This window comes from Lacerta agilis, chromosome 10 (genome assembly GCF_009819535.1).
Source record: "Lacerta agilis isolate rLacAgi1 chromosome 10, rLacAgi1.pri, whole genome shotgun sequence".
NCBI lineage: Eukaryota > Metazoa > Chordata > Lepidosauria > Squamata > Lacertidae > Lacerta > Lacerta agilis.
The window spans coordinates 40,550,921-40,573,050 of NC_046321.1; the positions used below are offsets into that span (position 1 = coordinate 40,550,921).

At 42.4% G+C, this 22,130-nt stretch overlaps 1 protein-coding gene across 2 annotated transcripts in view; it reads right to left on the reverse strand.

Moving 5' to 3' along the window:
* ZDHHC17 (zinc finger DHHC-type palmitoyltransferase 17) overlaps positions 1-9,585 on the reverse strand; it is a 46,629-nt gene extending 37,044 nt beyond the window's left edge. For both annotated transcript variants that reach the window (XM_033163112.1, XM_033163111.1), the window contains exon 1: positions 9,463-9,585. In XM_033163112.1, the coding sequence (XP_033019003.1) occupies positions 9,463-9,525 (63 nt within the window). In that variant the 5' untranslated portion in view covers positions 9,526-9,585. The remainder of the gene's footprint in view (positions 1-9,462) is intronic.
* Between the last annotated feature and the right edge of the window lie 12,545 nt (positions 9,586-22,130).

Sequence of the window (22,130 nt, forward strand, 5' to 3'; positions counted from 1 at the left end):
CCTGCCAACCTAGCAGCTTGAAAGCACGTCAAAGTGCAAGTAGATATATACCGGTAGGTACCGCTCCGGTGGGAAGGTAAACAGCGTTTCTGTGCGCTGCTCTGGTTTTGCCAGAAGCGGCTTAGTTATGCTGGCCACATGACCCGGAAAAACTGTCTGTGGACAAACGTTGGCTCCCTCGGCCAGTAAAGCGAGATGAGTGCTGCAACCCCAGAGTCGTTCACGACTGGACTTAACTGTAAGGGGTCCTTTACCTTTACCTTTACAATTTAGGTAAAGTTGTGAACAATAAAATGGGCCAATCCCTACATACAATGGAGATTTAGTATGAGCCACTGCTTCCCTTATATGCATACTTCAGTAAGATAACCCAGGTTCTTCTGCTGCTGGATAATTTAGAAGGGTGCCTGGCAGCTGAATTATTTGGCAACAATCTCTTCATTTCAATTATAGATGATAACCAATCCTTCAGGATGAGAAATCCATCTAATGTCTAGTAACAAATATTCAAATTCAGTTGGGAGAAGCTGCAAATGTAAAGCAGACTGCATTTTGCAAGTACCTAAAGGAACATCTTGATTCTACTTCCTAAGGAAATGGAAAAACACTGCATCGTTGTTTTCATTTTTCTATACAGAGCACCAAGAATGACTCAATCTATTATAATTCCAGGATCTTCTTACTCTTGCTGGTGACCACAAAAAGTGACACTAATCAATACATTATTGCATTAAGCCTATTGGAGATGAGGTGCCACTAGGCAGAGTTGTGGCTACTACCTTTATAACTGTACTGTATGTATAGCAGCTGCGTATGTAAACTCATCCTCCTCTTCCAGTGCATCGGATGCCCAGAAAACAACTACCACAACAACTAGCACATCCCAAACCCTTCCAACAAAGCAGGGTGTGTGGGAAAGAGTACAGAGCACACTGAGCTGAGGAGCTCTCACAGTCACCATCAATGTGTGTTGAAGTAGAAGTGAAAAGACGGGAAGGAAAGGCTTGCCCTGGCCAGCTACTGCTAGGAAGGTGCTAAGCATGCAAGCATCCTCTGCCTTCTTGTAGTCGTACCTTGGAAGCCGAATGGAATCTGTTCTGGAAGTCCGTTCGACTTCTAAAACGTTTGACTTCCAGCAGACAATCGGAAGCCACAAAAGCCCCGCCGGACATTCGGCTTCCAAAAGAATGTTCGCAAACCGGAACACTCACTTCCGGGTTTGTGGCATTCAGGAGCCAAAATGTTCGACTGCTAAGGCGTTCATCAACCAAGGTACGACTGTATCTTCCCACGGTCCAAAAAGAGTGAGGTGGAATCAAAACTGATATATACATCAATCAAAATGGAAGGTAGTTGCATGCAGATACTGTATGTGGAAAAGTCAGCCAGACTGCAAGCAGGAAACAGTGGCTCAGTTTGCATGTCATTATGAAATAAAGTTAATCATTTACTGGGAATGTGCTGATTTCATCTGCTTTGCTCCTCCTCATAATACAAAACAATAGGGGAATTTTATTCAGCAAGAATCAGTGATTTAACTAACTGATTAATCCTGCACATTCTCCAATATGCTTATGCTGTTTTTACATAACAAAGGGATGGACAGATGCATGACCAGAGCTTTTAATCCAAACACTGCATTTGGAGGTCAGAAAGATCATGTGATTTCATGCACAGCTGGCAAGGAATAAGCTGTCACTTTTTTTTTAATGGACCATTCAGATTAGTTAAATTTTACTCATTCAAGCTGAAATACACATGCATTAAAACCAATGGGAGATCTTCTCTATTGACTTAACCAGTCCATAGAATCTGCAGTGTCAATCTATGGTGTTTTTTTTAAAGTATTACAAGGGTCAAGTATTCTTGTCAAACTGTTTTTCTATACTTACACAAAAACTTTAAACATTTGTTTACTGAGAACACCTCTTTAACAGCATATGGATTTAGTTAAATTTCTAAGAATATAATTTGTTCATGTAGCATAAATTTCAATGGGGGAAATATAACAAAGACTTTACCAAAAAAAAACCCTGGGAATAATAGAATCCACAGTTAAGCATGCTTAAATCTTGTTGATTTCAGTATGATTTACAGGTGCTCAACTCTGTAGTGTATTATTACCATTCTCAGCAGCTAGCCAGACCAAGGCATTTTACTAAATGGTTTTTAGAAGAAAAACTTGTGTAGTCATCCCAGAACAACAGTAAAAGATGGAAGCAGAAAACTTTCGTATTTATTGAAATGTGGCCAATTCTCCTATGCTTCAAATCTCTGTCAAATTGAGCAATCTACACTTTAACCTCATCCTAGTCCTAATCTGTTATATGGAGACAAAAATACCATTTTTTTTTACAAACTGCTAAAAAGTGTTTGGATTAGAGAAAGTTATCAGCAGTCTCCAGCAAAAACTGAAATCTGCATCCTTCCCCATCATAAAGCAGACCAAGCTACTTGCAAAATGACAAAGAGACTGCTGTCTGTTGTCCTACCCATCCAGAGATGTAGATCTTTGATGTTCCATTGTCCTATTCCAGTGTTTCTCAAACTTGAGTCTTTGGCTACTGTTGAACTACAACTCCCATCATCCTTAGCTAGGAAGACCAGTGGTCAGGGAGAGTGGAGTGGAGACCCAACAACAAATGGAGTGGAGATCCAAGTTTGAGAAACGTTGTCCTATTCCATTGCCCCACCAGAACCATCCTACTCTCTACTGTAGGTCTTCAGAAATGGGAGGCAGTGGGGGTTGGAAAGCGGGAAAAGTTATGAAGCAGCTACACAACTAGAAAAGGAAGTTGGGGAAAATGGAAGAGACACGTGGATAAAAGAGGAGGGTTCTTCCATCTCTACATACACCACACAAAATTACAAGCAGTATCACACAGTCTTTAATATGCCACAGGAAACCCTGTGTTAAACACAAAGAGCTATGTGAAGAATTAGAACAGCTGCTGGTGTTGTTTCACAGCCATTTGCACACAAAGAATTCCTGGTACATTCACACAGGTAAATTATCCAGCGATTCTTTTGATTCCACTTGAGCAGCAGCCTGCACACATGCAAAAACCTATTTGGGTTTTAGTTTCACTTTTCTAGTTCAACACACACGAACAGCTTTGGATCCATTCATCACATTTTCTTTAAATCAGTGCAACCTATTTGACATAAAAGCAACTGTCCAGCAGGGAACAATGGAAAGGCCACTGAAAAACTTTATGGCATGCACCAATGTTTTGTGCACATAGGCTAATGAATGTTTTACAAGCCAACTCTTAATAATTTCTGCTTCAGAAAATATATACTAGAGATGAGGCACAGTAACTCTTACAAGAATTAAACAGTACCTTGCAGGGATAGTTCTTACACTGCAGACATGGGCTGGAGCTACCAAGTTTAGACAGAGGATCTTAGTCACATTTGTTAAATAAATACAAGTGTTTATCAAGACTACTTACTATCTCATGAACCATGTTTGAAGTTGTTTGTAGAACAAAATAGCATGAATATCCTATGTGCTAATGATACTCAGTCCCGTTGTATCTCAGGTGAGGCCTAAACCAGGGTCCAGATGCAGAAATGGACTGGATGAGAGCCAATAAGCTGAAACTGAATCCTGGCAAGACTATAGGGGGGTGGATTCCAATCCAGGAGTTGGGTAATGAACCCAACCTATTTTAGATGGAGTTGCACTCCCTGTAAAGGACTGCACATGCCATTTGAGAGTGCACCGTGACTCTTCTTTGTTCATAGGAGTCCAGGTGGCTATGGTGACTAGGAGTGCCTTCTACTGGATTTGGCTGGTATATCAAATGCTCCAAGTCTTGGACCATGACAGCCTGGCTTCTGTGACCTATGCACTGGTAACTTCTAGAATGGATTACTATAATGCCCTCAATGCAAAGTTACCTTTGAGGTTGGTTTGGAAGCTGCAGTTGGTGCAGGATGCTGCAGTGAGGTTACTTAGTGGAGCGTCCTACTGTGCACATACTGTACCACTCATTAAGGAGTTGCAGTGACTGTCAATGAACTACTGGGTCAACTTCAAGGTTTTGGTTTTAACCTATAAAGCTCTGAAAAATACCTGCAGGAGCCCTACTACCTTGCTTAAGCACTGTGCTCAACTGCAGAGGTCCTCTTTGTTTTTTTGTATTTTTTAGAAGACTGCTCGGGATTTATTAGTTTCCATCAGACAAGTACAAAACAAGAATTAAGTGTCAATAAGGCTCTGTTGGATAGGGAGAGGGGGAGAAGATAAAGCTGCATTGACAAAAAAAAATTGTAGAAAAGGATGGTACAGAAGATTTCCCCCCCCCTTTTGTTGCCATTTTTGCTTTTATAAAAAACCTACATCTAAGTAGTACTCAAAGCAGCCTGCTCTACTCTACAGGAAGGGGGAGTGGAAAATGGGTTATGCCTCCTAGTGCTCAAGTCAGAAGTGTCCGGCCAGGGAGAGGCAGCCTCCTTATGCAGTGGGACCCACATTTGGTTTGCTGGGCTCGCTGGCGTAGCGCTTCCTCATCACACCCTGAGCCAGGCCACATGTAATCATGCAGTTCACCACCTTTAAAGTTCCTTAGTTCTCTGGGGATTCCGACACAGTTGTCATGACTGGGTGGGTCATCTTTCCAAAGAAGCTGGCCCACCAGTGCCCAAGGTCAGACTTGGGGAGACCTGGATGACACCCCCATATTCAGCACTTCCACAGGAGCTGTTGCTGGAAGTGGAACCCAGATGCCTTTGGTAGCAATCATGGGTTGCCACAAGGGAGCCGCTTGGTCAGGCATAGGCAAACTCGGCCCTCCAGATGTTTTGGGACAGCTCCCATCATCCTTAGCTAACAGGACCAGTGGTCAGGGATGATGGGAGTTGTAGTCCCAAAGCATCTGGAGGGCCGAGTTTGCTGATGCCTGTGCTTGGCAGTATTGCTGCCTGATTGTTTGTTCTTGTGCAAGTTGTAAACCCTTCAATACTTAATGATGTGCTCAGCAAAATCCTAGCCGTTTCAGACCACAGGTGACCTGGCTCCGGGGGGGGGGGGATGCTAGGTGCAAAGGAGATACTAGGAGTACACTCCGCGTGCACACAAAAACACTGAGGTGTATATGGATTTCAGAGGCCCTCTTTGTTGTGCCACAATCTTGTTTAGTGGCAACTAGTGGGAGGGTATGGCCTCCACAGCTGCCCACTTCCGATAGAATTACTTCTTTTTGGAGCTACAATAAGCACAAATGCTGAGGATATTTCTGTGTTTGTTAAAAAATATACCTGTACACTCAAGGCTCTTCTGATGTTTAATGTCAGGAATTAATTAATGGTGTGGGACTTTTTCATTCTAGCTAATCACCAGTCATCCGCAGCACAGCGTTAGGGCTTCCATGCTATTGACTCAAAAGCAAGAGTCACTCAATTTTGCACTTTTTAGGGTGTTTAAAAATGTACAAACTTACGTTTTAATTCTGCATTTAAGAATGTGTGCATTTATTTAGTGTCAGTTACTACTGTCACAAGTGCTACTACAGTCAATCATGATCACGTACCACCTGGAGGTTAATAAGAATGGCAGGATTTAAATAAACATTCACAATTTTATGGACAGGGAACAAATATTGTAACAAAAGGAAAATATGATATATTGGGGGGAAACATCAGAATATAATAATGAGGATAATAAATCAGAAATGGAAGTTGAAGGAAGTCCAAAGGGAGGGAGGGGGAGATGTTATACAAACTGTATATTATGGATATATTTGTGATGAGAAAAAAGAAAATCAATAAAAAATTTAAAAATAAAATAAAAAATAAGAAGTGTTATCCTGATATCAGCTGAGACCCACTCCTTCCATTAAAACCTCTATTCACAGTTCCATTTACTTGGCAGTCTCACACCATTTCTGTGTCTACAGTCCATATGCTCCATCTCTATAATTACCTCTGAAGTTGTGAGACTGGAACAAAATATTCTTATCTGCCTCTGCCAGGTCTCATATCAGAAAAAGCAACAAAAGAGCCCTGCTGGATCAAACCAAACACCTAACCAGTCCAACACTCTTTTTACAGGGGCCAACTACCATGCCTATAGCAAGCAAGACCCAAGTGGAGCAGTACTCTCCCCATATGTGATGCCCAGCAACTGGCATCAGGTATAGTGCCTCTGACAGTGGAGGTAGAACATAGCCATCATGACTAATAGTTATTAACAGATCAATCCACCATGAATTTGTCTAATCCTTTATTAAACCCATTCAAGTTGGTGGCCATTCCTTTATCATTTTGTCATTATATACCCATCATTAAAATTATTTAGCTATCATTAAACAACATTTAATTACCGGATAGCCTTTAAATGTATCATATGTGGCTTTCTCAACAAAAGACTACTTGTAGTGGAGCATGAAAATAACTACACAGAAAAAGAATTAATTCATTAATTGTAGATACAAAGGTCTGTATAGTTAAAGCTATGGTTTTCCCAGTAGTGATGTATGGAAGTGAGAGCTAGACCATAAACAAGGCTAATCGCTGAAGAACTGATGCTTTTGAATTATGGTGCTGGAGGAGACTCTTGAGAGTCCCATGGACTGCAAAAAGATCAAACGTATCCATTCTTAAGGAAATCAGCCCCGAGTGCTCACTGGAAGGACAGATCCTGAAGCTGAGGCTCCAATACTTTGGCCACCTCATGAGAAGAGAAGACTCCCTGGAAAAGACCCTGATGTTGGGAAAGATTGAGGGCACAAGGAGAAGGGGACGACAGAGGACAAGATGGTTGGACAGTGTTCTCGAAGCTACCAACATGAGTCTGTCCAAACTACGGGAGGCAGTGAAAGACAGGAGTGCCTGGCGTGCTCTGGTCCATGGGTCATGAAAAGTCGGACACGACTAAACAACAACTACACTGCTGACAACACAGGCCCAGATACTACAATCAAAAATTGTTTTATTTTCCCTTTTCTTTTTTGACATTTTGTGACTGTGTTCAGGGATCATGCTAAACTACAGTTTAGTATGATGGGAATGAGCTGCAGTGAGCCTTAGACTCAAGGCAGCAATAGTTCTGAATATCAGTTGCTGGAAACCACAAAAGGGGAATGCTCTTGTACTTGAATCCTGATTGCAGGTTTCCCACAGGCAGTCACTATGAGAACAGAATACTGGACTAGACGGGCCATTGGCCTGATCCAGCAGGGTCTTCTTATGTTCTTACATGCTCCATCATTCCCATTCTTCCTCTGGCACAGCTGCATCAAGTTTGGAAGCTTTTGCTTCTTCTTTTTTAACCACAGTTTGCTGTATTGTACAAACTAACAAGCAGTGATTAATGTTAACTCTTTGTCTGAAACAAGCTAACATCCAACACAGTTCATTGGCTCATGTTCATGTTGGCACTCTCAATGGCAAAGTTCCTAAGTAGTGGATTGTGTTGATGTTTCTAGAGGTGCTGGGCACGTATCTGCTATTTATATGCCATTTTAAAATTTTCTTATTGTGTTCCACTCACCTGCTTCCAGGGCTGACCATACACACACTATGGTGGTGATTGGAGTATAGGACTGCTATGTAAAATACTCCCAAGTACATGGCATTTTCTTAGCCATGTCCTGCTACTATTTTATTTGTTTTTACAATAAATATTTTATTGTATACCTTCAATTACATTATTTTCATTGATGAAATCAAAAGGAAGAAAAGGATGATCAGATTTAAGATACAGTCTTAGACAAATGCTCAATAAGTTGACTAAGAAAAATCCCTTCTGCTCAGTAAAAAACAAACCCAAACACCCCCTGATATTTGGCACACCTTTTAGTGACATAATGTTTCATAATTAACCAAAGCATGTCCTTCACTATACTACGCAAAAAGCAGCTACAAACCTACAAAAATGGCCTTCAAGACCATAGGGCTGCAGCCCTATAAAGTGATTAGATTTTGAGTACTGTACTAGAATATTGACAAGTTAAAGTTTCAAAATAAGATGACTACCAAGGGATTTTCTTGGCACAGGTTATCTCTGCTACTGTTCCACCACCAGCATCTAAACAGCAAAATATAGTATGTCCATGATATACTGGAAGAATAGTCTTTCTGGGGCAGGAAAGACTGGATTTTAAAAATGTAGAAGACATATAAATCTTCCAAAGAAAGGAAAGCACAATGGACAGAGAAACAGTTGGAGATTTTTATTTTTTTTAAAAAAAAAGTGCACTGGCATTTTTTAGTACAATGGCAGGTAACTGAGAAACAACTAAGGCACCTATTAATGACAACATAGAGCACTATTCATTAGGTGCCCATAACACCACTGCAGTCATCTTCCTGATAGTCACGCTTATGAGAGTAGAAAAGAAATTGGTGTTTCCCAGGAACTGATTGCCTAGAAGCCAGTAAATCTTACAAAGATTTCTAGTCTTTGTAAGTCTGTAACTAATTAGTCTGTAACTAATGCAACTTCCAGAAACTGTGTTAATCTGTCAGAGAGAAAAACATAACTTTGTAACACCTTTGAAAGCTAACAAATATATTATGTCTTAAAAACCAACAAATACATTACGCCTTTAAAAAATTAACAAAAGTTTATCCAATAATAAATATGCCAATCTTCAGAGAGCTACCACACTCTTTGTTGTTCCCCTAATTTATATTGTAAATATAAGCTGTAAGCCACAATAGGCCCCAAACTGTACAGTGAAAAGGGAGAAAGGAGATCAATGACCCCACAAAAAGTGTGCATGCACACGAAAGCTCATACCAATAACAAACTTAGTTGGTCTCTCTAAGGTGCTGGAAGGAATTCCTTTTACCGAAACAGGCAGAGAACAGCCAAACCAGAAAGCTGCCCTGGGGGCCCCTAAATTGTGCAACTGCGCGCTTGGGCCATTAGCAGGTTCAAAAGCCTTTTTTCAGCGTTTTACTAGAGGAGTGTGATACTTCTCTCTTGAGGTTTTTGAGTCTCAGGACACCCCCTTTTCTTCTTCTTTTTTTAAAGTAAACTCAAAGCACCTGCAGTGCCCTCGCTCCTTTATGTATGATTAAGAGAAGGCGGTTCACGGGGTACGGATTACCCAGAAGGACACCCCCTCCATCCAGTTTCCACCCCAAATATCCTTGAGGGAATCGGAATTAACGAAAGCAGGGGGGACAGGGCAAAGCCTCGTCTTCTACCTACCCACCCCTGCTGGGCACTAGGGAGCTTGCCTGCACAGCCTGTTCCCTTCCCCTTCCCCCGCCCGCAGCCCGGCCCAGGCGCACCCGCCGCCGCCGCCGCTTCTCCCTCCCAGACAATCCTGCCCGCGCCTCCGGGCCAACCTCCGCCCCCGCCTGGGAAAGGAGTGCCAAGAGGAGGGCGGAGGCCTCCGCTGCCGCCGCCACTTTCCGCTCCTCCTCCTCCTCCTCGCCGCCACCCAGCTTCTTCTCCAGGCTGACGGGGTTGCGAGGAAGGCCTTAAAGCCAGCAGGGCCTCACCTCAGGGTGCAGGATAGGGACGCAGCCCGCTTCTTTCTCGTACTCCTCCAGAGGCGCCGCCATCTTGGTGCGAACGCGCCTCCCGCTGCATGCCGGGTAACGCGCTCCCTCGCGACCTCACTCCTGCTCTCTCGCGCTCTGCGCCGGTGGAAGCGGCGGGGGGGGGGGAGGGGACGGGACGGATGGGCCGCCAGACGGGGAGAGCCGAGGCGCGAGAGAGGAAGCGAACGCTCTCCAGTAGTAGCCGCTGGGAGCCGCTCACGCCTGTGCTTTTGCTGCGTTTGGATTCCAGATAGGGCCCTAGACTGGGGTGGGGGGAAGGCCGCCTAAGTCCACCCCATAGCTGTCAAGTTTCGGATTTGAAAATAAGGGATCAGCACCCTCACCTGTCCCTGGGACGGTCTACGGTTCTCAGGGAGAGTCCACGCCGTGGTAATCCTCCCAGGCTACAAATTAATTTACTGTACACCAGGCTACACACTATCATCTTTCCCCACTTTCATATGTGGGATTTGACTGGAGTAACACATGACTGGAAAGGTTTGCAGTTCCACAAACATAGGTGTGCACTGCCTCAAAATTTGCACACCTGTCAACACAACCACATAGGCATTTTCCACAACAGCTCCACAGCACAAATCCCTTCTGCAGGCAGGCACCCGTGCACAAGAAATGCGCTTCGCTCCCCACAGCGGACCCATGCTCCCTCGCCCTCTCGAATTTCCCTTCTGCAAGCTGCATCCATGGATAGAACATCGCACCTAAATATTTCCATTCCGCACAATGCGCAGCATTTGCACGACCCCCTCCTGACAGCACCACACATAGCTTGATGGGCACATGTGCAACCCCCACCCCCACCCACCCCCAAAATATATAGCCAATCACTCTCCTTCAGCCTAGCCTGCTTCACATGTTGGATTAAGATGCAAAATTCTAATGACAAACTTGTATCTGTCCTTGGATAAAATTTCTTCTAGGTGCCCAGTATCCTTTAAATTTATTAATGAAAACTTGGGACTCCTCCAGACGACCTGTTTATTGAGCATTCATCCAGATTTGCTTGCCAGGTATACAGCAATGCACATTTATCCCAAATTCATCCTGATTTATATGTTCCACTTGCACATCCTACCCTTTTCAGTGCAGTTCACCAACATTTTCCTAACTCCAACCAAGTGTTTGGAAGTGGTGATGGCTGGATGTGGGGAAATAAACTGATGCTGAATTCAGAAAAGGCAGAGAGGCAAGCTGGAGTCCAGAAAACTCCAGGAGGAGTAGGAGGAACTGGAAGAACCTGGGTGCCCAATGAACTGCAGTCTTTGTGTGAAGAAAGGAGCCATCCTGAGTCTCTAAAGGGGTAAGTGTAGACAGAGAAGCAGATCTCATTAAGTAGACCCTTTTACCTCAGTATTTAGTTATGTAGAAATGTGGGAAAAATCTGGAAGGAAAAAAACAAGAAAGATTCTACCTTCTTCATGCCTGTTCCAGAAAAATGCGGAGTCTGAGCTGCCAGGAGAAAAACTGCCTTGCTTGAATAAGTATAGTAAGGCTTACTGCTTGCAGGACAGCTCTTGAATGTGATCACTGGTATGGACTGAGGCCTTTACAGTGTGCTGTAATACCTAATGCCTAATAGCTTTTGAATTCTGAATTCTCTGTGGCTGTGTCTACTTGTATAAGGAAGATGACAACAGTGGAAATGGCCGCAAATCCTTTTGACAATGCACCTGCCCAGAGATGCCCAACACAACAGTACATTTTTTTTTTTACTATTTTTTTTGAACCTGGGGTCCCCAACATGGAACCTATGGGCACCATTACACTCTCAGGTACTCCCCTTGGCATCTACCAAGACTGCCTTTCACTCACAATTTGATTTTTGTTTTAAAAAATAGTTTTGTGGGGATTGGTTGGGGGGTTGCCTGCACTTTTGTCTGCGTTTTGTTAGTCTGGGAAGGGATGATGCTGAGCATCACCAGATTTTCTGCTGTGAAATGGTTATTTTGTGGTGCCCACAAAAGTTTCTTGTGCCCCCAAAAGTTGGGAGCCTTTGCTTTCTACCCTGCCATCACTATAGGGAATCTGCCTTAACTGCAGCTTAATATTGCAAGCTCACCTATTGGACAAATTGAGCATTTATCCAAGGCACTGCCAGTGGTGGGATACTGACTGAGCACCCATATTTACAGCCTTTATGCCGACTGAATGACTGGAGGTTTTTACAGCAGCAATTTTGTTTTGTAAAACCAGGTGGGATGTGAGAAGACATTCTGGGACAGAGCAACAGTTCCAGGGATCAGCACTTGTCCAGTGTCTCAAGGACCACCAGAACTGTCACATTTACAGTATGCTGTTCTAGTGTAGTAAGACTATGACGGAATTAAGTAATGGAGAGCTGCATTGTTCTGACTGAATTGTTCAGTTTAAGCTTCTGCTTAGCTACCGGTAAGTGATCTAAAACCTATTTTTGAAATAATAATAACCACAATGCTTTTTCATTAATTGCATTGGAGTTTGGTGGGCCTTCCTCCTCATTTTCTATGCTGTTTTCCTCCACATTTGTGAAGAGTGGGCTCTTACATAATTTGTATTATGCTATAATGCATTATGCTTATGAGCTTAAAAAGTAACCCGGATGATCCACCTCTTTATTACTCGGTGCTTATCTCACATTGAATCTAACGTAAGAGCACGGGGGTGGGGGATATATATATATATAATGCCAAAGCTGTAGGTGTAAAAAAAAAAATTGTAACTATAACCGAAACAAAATAGGAAATTCTTTCCGGTAGCACCTTAGAGACCAACTGAGTTTGTTCTTGGTATGAGCTTTCGTGTGCATGCACACTTCTTCAGATATCTTCAGGTATCTGAAGAAGTGTGCATGCACACGAAAGCTCATACCAAGAACAAACTCAGTTCGTCTCTAAGGTGCTACCGGAAAGAATTTCCTATTTTGTTTCGACTATGGCAGACCAACACGGCTACCCACCTGTAACTGTAACTATAACGACATTGAAGAAATTGTTAAACAGAAGTAGGCAACTGTATTTGCCAATAGGTTACTTGTGAAAAAAGGCAGCAGGCCAAGCCTTGCCATCCCTGCCTCTGAAGTGCAAGCATTTCCCTATAATTCATATTGATTTGGTGAAAGCACAGCAGCTACCCAAAGCCCTTTGCGTCTTCACCTTTTGGGGCAATCGGCAATCAAAGACCTGGATGCACACACTACAGCCACTGGCATGTTACTCATTCAAGAAACTCTGAGCTGCTGGACCATTCTCTGCTTTGTGAGGAGTGAGGAGGTGGTGATAGGCTGGGAATGACTTGCTTGTAAACTTCCTGTAGGCCAAAGGTGGGGAACAGAATCTGTCGATCCCACTCACAAGAGCCTGATATGGGGCTATGGACCTGGCAATCACAAAGGAATATTTTTTCCTTTGTGGATGCAGCTCGAGATCCTTTGCATTGCAGTCTTGAATTAAAGTAGGTGATTCCAAGGAAGAATCAATAACATCTGCTAACTTCAAGAGAATGTTTTAACTTGCACCACTTTGTTTGAAGGTGTAACATGATGCCAGGTGGAGAGGGGTGCATGGGACCAACCTCTAAATAAGCCTAAGGTTTAAAGCCAGGTTTGTTCCTTCCCCACCAAGCCCCAGCCACCTTCAGTTTTTCCTGTTGAACCACTAACGTCACAGTGAAGTTTACAGTCATGCTGGCATTATGTAATGCCTTCACAAAAGAATTGCAACAGCAGTCTACATCTACAACGCCCATTATATCTTTGTGTTGCACCCAGCAAGAGGATTCCTCCCCCCCCCCCACAATCCTGTTCTCTTCTAGTAAGTGTAACTTGAAGAAAGGATTGCACTGTTAGGTTTTTAGAGATCTCATATTTATTTATATTTATTTATATTTATATATATTTATTTGATATGTTGGTTGCCATTGTATTTTAGCTGTTGTGTTCAGTTGTAATCTTATTATGATTATGTTAACAACTCGGTGCATTTTATGTGTCTGGGAAGCATATAAATTTAAGAAACTATAGATCTTGAAAGTAGAATCTATGTCTTTTTCTTGATGGAGTTCCTTTGTCAATTTCACTCCAAATGGTATCTGACAAGCCCCATACTAGTCCTATGGGATTTGAATAATGTTTTAAACTCTTTTTACCCATCTCTTTCATCTAATGGGAGGAAGATCTGTCTAACAGCCAGCTTTGTTTCAGCACCCTCCATAGTAGATCTTATCAAATATATGTCAAAGCCTTTGCTGAAGTCATGACAGCTGAAAGCTCCCTTCTCATATGTCTGCATTTTACAGCTGTGATTTCCATTATTTGAACTGGAAACTGTCTTCATAACCTGGGTACTACAGGCTGTAAAATTATAAAAGAGTCCTTAAAATTAAAAATGAATAGATTGCATCTCTGGATAAACACCTTCTGTCTGTATAGGAAGGCTGATAGGTATTTACTTTTAATGTTTTTTGTTAGTGTCTGGATGCTTTGCTAACACACAGTATACATGCAATCAACATTTTCTCACTTTACTTGTGACGATTACAGGTGTCAAGATGTACTGGCAAATTTAGATTTTAAATCAGGGTTTCCACAATGTATACCAAGGGCATTTTTAGAAGTAGCACCAATAACTTTCTGTTTCCAGAGCATCACTCCTATCAATAATATGAAATTGAAAATGGAAAGATTATTTTAAAATGGAAAGTCATTTTAAAAGGTTGTCTGTCTGTCTGTCTGTTTAGGAGAGTTATATCCTGCTTTTTTACTTGAGTCCTCAAAGTGGCTAACAGCATTTATAAAACATAGCAGATACATTAAACTCCACTGAAGCAGTGTTCAAAAATATAAAACAAACAAAACAAAAAATCCAGGACTCTCAGTCACCTTCCCCTGGCCAAAGGAACCAAGTACCACCCATCCTACCACACTAGTCCAATGGAACACAGAGCAGGGCAGGTGGAAGGCTGGGGAACAGAGAAGTGCCCATCTAGGGTTGGCCCTTAAGGATTGCAGTTCTCATAAAGTGGGTGGAGTTCAAGAGATGGACTGGAGGCAGAAGGCCTTGGTCCACCTCTGTTAAGAGTTAGGTTGCTCACTCGGACATCTTCACGGTGCTACTGCCTTCCCCAAACCACTCGCCACCCCACCAGTCTGCTATGTAGTGGAAGAGCTCCGAGGAGTAGATGCAAGATTTCCATATTGTGTATATTCCATATTGTGTGGAATGGACCTCTTGATAAGATGGTATCTGGAAGATGCTTTCTCCTGCAGAGTAGAGTGATCACAGAATCATAGAACTGTAAATTTGGAAGGGACCATGAGGGACATCTAGTCCAAGCCCCTGCAATACAGGAATCTTTTTGCCCAACATGGGGCTCAGACCCACAACCCTGAGATTATGAGTCTCATTCTCTTACCAACTGAGCTATCCCACTGCCCTCAAGTTGAGTATCAGTTGAGTGTATAAGGAATGAGAGCATCTTTCAGGTATTCTGGTCTCAAGTCAGTGGTGTAGCAATGGGGGGGGGGCGGTCCACTCCCGGTGCCACGTCTCCAGGGGTGACAAGGCATGCGGTTTGCCGGCAGCAGCGCTCCAGCGCCATACGGACGGTGCCGGGATCCTCTGCTTGCGGATGCAGCCACAAACAGAGAATCCTCCATTCGCGGCTATAGCAGCGAGGGAGGGATCCCACCGCCATCCATACGGCGCTGGAGCAGCGGCAGCGGCAATCCGCTATGTATAGCGCATGTGCGGCGGTGTTACGTACGCCGCACATGCGCTGTACATAGCGGGTTGCTGGCGCCACTGCTCCAGCGCCGTATGGGCGGTGCCGGGATCCTCTGCTCGCGGCTGCAGCTGCATATAGAGGATCCTCCGTTCGCGGCTGCAGCCACAAGCAGAGGATCCCGGCATCGTCCGTATGGCGCTGGAGCGCTGGCACCCCACTACATAGCGCGCATGTGTGATGCGATGCTGTGCATGCGCGCTATGTAGCGAGGCCCCGCCCCCAGGTGCATGGCATGTTTGCCGCTCCAGGTGCCCGAGCGGCTTCCTACGCCACTGTCTCAAGTTGTATAGTTTTGTACACCAAGCCCAATACTTTGAATGTAGCCTAATTGCTGACTGGCTGCCAATGCAAATTGTGGATTATAGCACTTAAATTACAGGTGGGTATCCGTGTTGGTCTGCCATAGTCAAAACAAAATAAAATAAAAAATTCTTTCCAGTAGCACCTTAGAGACCAACTAAGTTTGTTCTTGGTATGAGCTTTTGTGTGCATGCACACTTCTTCAGATGCACTTAAATTGTATGTATTTCAGTAGTTTACCATATCCAGAGAAGGCCAGTTTGTAGCACATCAGTAAATAAAGACAACAGAGTTGGCACAAGACAATTTGTTGCCTGTGGCACATCAAGCTATGAAGCCCACCTACCTCAAGTCAAGGTGCAGTATCCAAAGCTGGTCAAGTAATTTTGGCACCTGAGGCAGAAAACTGTCTGTAATAATAATATGACAGATAGCAATTTGCTATTCTTTTTGACACCCAAAAACAGCTACCTGAGGCAACTGTCTCATTCTGCCTAATGGTAGGAGCATCCCTTTTAATCTTTTAAAAAATGTCACTTTACAACCTTTACGATCTGCTTCTTTTTCATTCCCAGTAATTAGGCCAGCATCACTGCAGCCGCTCCAGGCAATGACAGGCAGGGGCTAGCCAGTGTGTGCTGTGGTCCAGCCCATGCTCTATTCAGGCACAAAGCCTCATTGTTAGCTGGAAAGTGGTAATTCATTTGAATAAATGCAATGTAAGGTGTTGTTTTTCTTTGGACAGGGTACAATCTTCTGTTGAACATATATAAAGTCTCTGTTTACTGTTTGCCATCTAAAGATTGTACTTTCAACACCATGTTTCAATATCCATTTCTTCCTGTTCTCTGTTGAAGGAAATCCTGTGTTTGTAGAGGAAGCTTGTCGCAATCCATCACAGCTATGCATGCAAGGAGTGAGGTTTGATTCACACAAGCAATTGTGTTTGCCACAGCTACACAGGTGTTGCACCAGCATCTCCTCTCAGTAAATGTGTGTAGTGTGAAAGGCAGACATTTCCAAAATAATAATAATATTATAATAATTTATTATTTATACCCCGCCCATCTGGCATGCATCAAGAATCCTGGCGTGTCTTCTTGAATATTTAAGGAGATGGATTCAAGGTTCAAAGCAATGTAAGGAAAGATTATACCCTCCATAAATTATTAAGACAATCCTTTATTGTGTCTGTCAATGTTACTGAGAATAGCCTGCCACCTGCTGGACTGTGGAATAGAGAAATACTTTCTCTCTGCAACTTCTGGACAATAGCAGGAGTGAGGAACTGGATGAAGCGAGCTTCATGGCTGAGTAGAGATCTCCCCCCACCCCCAAACACAGGTCACACTGGTCCTAGTCTAAACCAGGATCAAGTTGCTGTCCTGACATATCGACAAATTGTGACTTCAACAAACCACCATTTAGATCTTTAGCTTTAGATCTCTTCTTCCTGCACATGATGGACAAGGAACAGCATGCAAGTCCAAGTCTCATACTGGCTTGTTCTTATAACAGCAAAACCACAATTACTTGTTAAGTCTCTCTTAATACTCAATAAGCCATATACTATAAGCTAATTGCGGTCAATTTTTAGACTCTTAGGCTGCGATCCTATACTGTAGTGTGCAGAAACCTACCTGGGAGTAAACCCCATTGAAATCAATGGAACTTCTGAATAGATTGTGCTGTTGAACAATTTAATGGTCTCACTCCTTTTTCACTCTTCTTACCCCAATTTTCATCCCTCCATTGGGCATTGGGTTTCTCCAAGCCCTGGTTCAAATTCCAGCTGTCTCATTGCAGTGATGCTGCTAGCTACTTAAATGGGTTAGAGATTCTCCTTTTTGTAGGAGTGATTGTTTGTATGTTCCAAACAATAAACAACCTGTACTGGATTTAATTGGTTAAACACAATGGCAAACTGAAAAATAAAATATTCTTCTGAACAAAAGGAATGACTAATATAGTCCATTATATTTGTATAAATTACTAGCTGGCCCAGCCATGCGTTGCGGTGGCTTTTTTGTGAAATGGAAAAGGAAGATCTATATATATATAAATGTAAACTGTCCATGCCCACAGCTTCTCCCGTTGAATTTCTGCCTGCCTCCTCTCCGTATTTCCCCCCGTTTCTTCCTCCCTCCACATAGCTTCTCCCGTTGAATTTCCACCTGCCTCCTCTTCATCTTCCCCCCATTTCTGACTGCCTCCACACAGCTTCTTCCGTTGAATTTCCGCCTGCCTCCTCGCCATCTTTCCCCCCCGTTTCTGCTTGCTACCTTCCCCTCCTCCGCACTTTCCCTGGTCACCCTGAAACTCTGTTGCTTACTGCTGTATAATTCCAAATGGAGCTAGTGTTCTGGAAAGTGGCTGTCGATTGCTGTGGGCTGGGAAGGCGCGCACGCACACGCAGACGGCTTCTTCGGGGGTTGGTGGCCTCCATTTTTGCCCCGCATTACCATAGCAACCTGGCCTCGCAACGCAGCTCTATCGCGCCCCCCGCCCCCGCCTATCTGCGAACAGCTGCCTGCTTGTTATGCGTTGTCGGGCCCCTTAAGGCGGTGGCTGAAAGTTAGGCTGCAAATGGCGGACAGCCGTTTGAGGAGGCGGCTGTAAGTTGTCGCCTCGGGAGTTGGGTGGCGCCTTTCTATTGGTCGCTGGTTGTGATGTCAGTGCTGTTGCTGGTGACATCTAATAGGTGCGCCTATTTTTTTGCATTTATTCTTTATTTTACGTATGTCAGGTGTGGGTTTTTTGAAATTTAATTATCCTGATGGTCATGGAATGCTGTGTCCTAATTTGATGCTGTTTGGTCCAGCGGTTACGGAGCAAGTTGGTAACACCCGCGCATGCAATGGGAACATTTATATATATATATATATATATATATATATATATATATATATATATATATATATATTATAGATTCTGACAGACATTGGTGCCAACTATATTGGAAATGCATTGAGCATAGTGGGGGGAAACCTCACTACTAAAAACATCTAATCAATAAAGATGCAACTTCTGTACATAGCAATATTTTGTTTATGTAAGCAAGTACTACAGATAGTATGCCCCCAAGGGGGGGGAGCTGTAAGTGAAAAAGACTGTCAGAGGCTGCTTGTTATCATCTCCATCCAGCTGCAAAGAGAAGATTAATTCTTCCACCTGGCTGAAACATGCAAAATGCAGAGGGTTCCCTCTGTAGTGAAAAAAAGAAGCTGAATGCTGATGCAAGCAACACACTGATAATTGGAATAGTGAGAGTTGCTTGAAATCTGGGTTGGGTTTCCCTGCTGCTTTATAACACATAGAAAGCATGCTCAAGAGAACATCATACTACAGACAGCCTGCAGAAAATTCAAACAATTTTCTCTCCAGTAGTGATGTAAACATAATAGCCAACTGAATCACTGACAGTTTCAGTGTCTCTTGGAAGACCTTTTGATGCCCACAGGCCAATGCTGCTTCTTATTTTTATTTTATTAGCCAGTCACTTTAATGATTCTCTGTATTGTTTTTAATGGTGTTTTCTGTTGTACATCACCCCAATCTTTTATGAAATGACAATACATTAATACTTTTATAAATAACTTTATATAGAAGGGCCATGACTCATTTGCAAATTTCTGCAGATCATCAACAGAAAATCTAAATAGTAAAACAAGAAAAGAGACGTCACTGACTTAATTGAACCAACAATATGGCCATCAATTGTTACCGGTCCAAAGATGTGAATAAATGCAGTAATGCAACAAATAATGGAATACTCCCACTTAAAAAAAAAATATGGTGCTGAAGCAGCAGCAAATCGAGGGGCTTTGAAATGAGTGTGCACAACAGCACTTACTTTTGTGGAGCTTTTCACCATGTTGAATTGCCAACTTTCAGATTGAAAAATCAAATCTCACACAACTGCAGCACAGCAGTCGAGTAGTATAAAAGAATGAAGCAGCAGCTGCCAATTCATAGCATCAATAAAGGGTGTTGTTGAGGAAAACCCACAAAGGGACATCATTTAAAGTAAACAATGTTTAAAAGTGGGTTGCTGAGCTTTGCGATAGCAGCAACATGGTTGACTACCCTGTTGTGAAAACCCACACCATTTTTAAAATGGAAAGTTATCAGCAAATTACTTTGTGAACCTGCATGAAAAAGTAGAAGTCTCCAAGCAGATGTTCTGCAGCGCTGATGGGCTATTTTCTAATTGACTTCTACTAATTCCTATCAGATTGCTGTAAGGTTCTTGTTGGATAAAATCTGAACGAGAAAGTCTGGGCTTAGTGACGCCAAGTTGTAAAAAAAAACCCTCCTCCACTCACTCGCATTATCAGGAAAGCTGATATATGCATTGGCACAAACTTAATTGCAAACTTAGAGAGCAAGGGGGAACAGAGCATTGTGCCTTGGGATTTAGCAGGGAAAGCAAATCTTATCTCTATTCCGAATTTTCTTACTTTACTCCTCTTGTGGAACCCAAAACAATCACAGACACATGGATTGTATTGGAGAATATGTTTTCATTTACAATGTCAATGATATCAACGTGGGGTGGAGAGAAATCAAGTCTTCCTATTGCTACTCCAGAATACTATTTATCTAAATGGATAGCCTGACCTATCCAGAAGACTCAAGGCAGGTACCCAAAGCATAAGCTTTCTAGTAAAAAATAATGCATCATGATCTGGCATGATGACTGATAAGAAGCAATCAAAATAAGGGAATTAAAGGGGACTGGGTAAAATCCAGCTGGGATTTCAGGATGGAAAACCCTAGTAATGTAATGGGGAAGGTTCTGGTAAGAGGTAGACTGTGGCATATAAACAAGCAAGGATGACTCATATGGAAGGTTTTACCTTGTGTATAGTCCGCCTGAATGGATTTCCCTATCAAGAACAAAGTTTATGGCAAGTGGCTTCTTGTTGCTTTGCACATGCTACTGTTTCATATGGTCTACATTTCTACAGAATTTCTGTGTGGTAGAGGAAGCTTGCGCCTTGCATATGAAAGTGATCTTTAGTTCACCAGTACCTTATTACCATTATTGCAACATAGTTTTCTAGTGAGTCAAATGAACTTTATGGATCCTCATGATCTTACTGGCAAGAAGGTCAAGCACAGATAAATCAATAGCAAGACTATAAATAAGGTCAACCCCATCTTTGGTTCACCTCTGAGCACAAAATGGAAGCTAACAGTGAAAGACTCATAACAGTTTCCATGTTTATCCCATATAAGATGAGGCAAAAATAGCAGTACTCTGAGGCCAATGTCACTGATTAATTGGCTTTTGAAATATGTAATTTCACTGACACAGCTACAGCTCTAATAGTGACTGTGCTGGGCATCCCAACAAGCTTAATCTATTATCAAACAAATGTAACACAGGATATTACTAACTCAAAGCCACAGCTCTTTGCTATCAAGATGAGTATGCTACAGGTAAGTAAGGATACAAATATTTAATGTGAAAACATCACAAACCCATTTTCAACACAGCTAAATTATGATAAAACAGATTTTAAAGAACAGATACTTGAGTCTAGCAGTTGAAACAGGAGGAGAAGCAGATGTACTCTGTGTCTTTGCTGCCAAGCAATTCATCTCATCAAGGCTCTCAAATTAATAATCTGCTGCAACAGCTAAATATAATATGAAGGAAATGTCATGTGCTATGAGCAAGTAAGTCTTTGTGCAGGTGGAGGTGACTGTATTTGACTGGGGAAACAGGGAATGTGGCATGATAAATGTTGGTGAGAAAAAAACGTTTTGTTTTAGCTGTAGCTAAAATAGATTGTTTTGGAGGAAAGGACCTCTTTTTGGTACTGGATAATGGAAAACTAGAATTATTTTGCTGAATTGTCAGAAATGATAACTGTGCCGAAATCAGATAATGTCCATCATAGAATTCAGATGAGAGCCATGGCACTCCTTTAAAAAACACCAAAAAAAACCCAATGTAATAATCTTATATTCAGCTTTCAGAAGCAGATAGAATTAAAACAATGTTCTATAATAATTTTTTTATTATGAAAAGAGGTTGTGTTTATAGCAGCTAAATAGAAAAAAAGACCTAAGGATATGTTAAAGGTCAAGGATATTTATTTATACGGTATATTTAGCATCTACTGGTTAGGTTAATCACTCAATCAAAACACAGCTAAACAATGATGAATTTGTATGCATTTACTTAGCCATGTGAAATTGTTTCAGAAATTTTTGTATAGTACCAAGCCAGCATACAAAATACCTTAGTAATGAGATATATTGTGTATTTAATGGTGGAAATCTCAAGGTCCCGTGTCAACAAAAACAAAAGATTTGTGTTCCTACATAAGCCTTGTCCATAAGGCATGCTCACACAGAATCTTTCTCAAGTTCCTGTTCCATGCTCTAGAATGGAACATAATGAAGTATCCAGAAAAACACTATGACCTAGATTTTGCAGCTCCATGCCCTGTGTGGCCCAAACTGTGCTGTTCATTATTTTCTGGCCTGATTCAGACATAATGTTAAGCCATAGTTGAGTGATCTGGGAATTAACC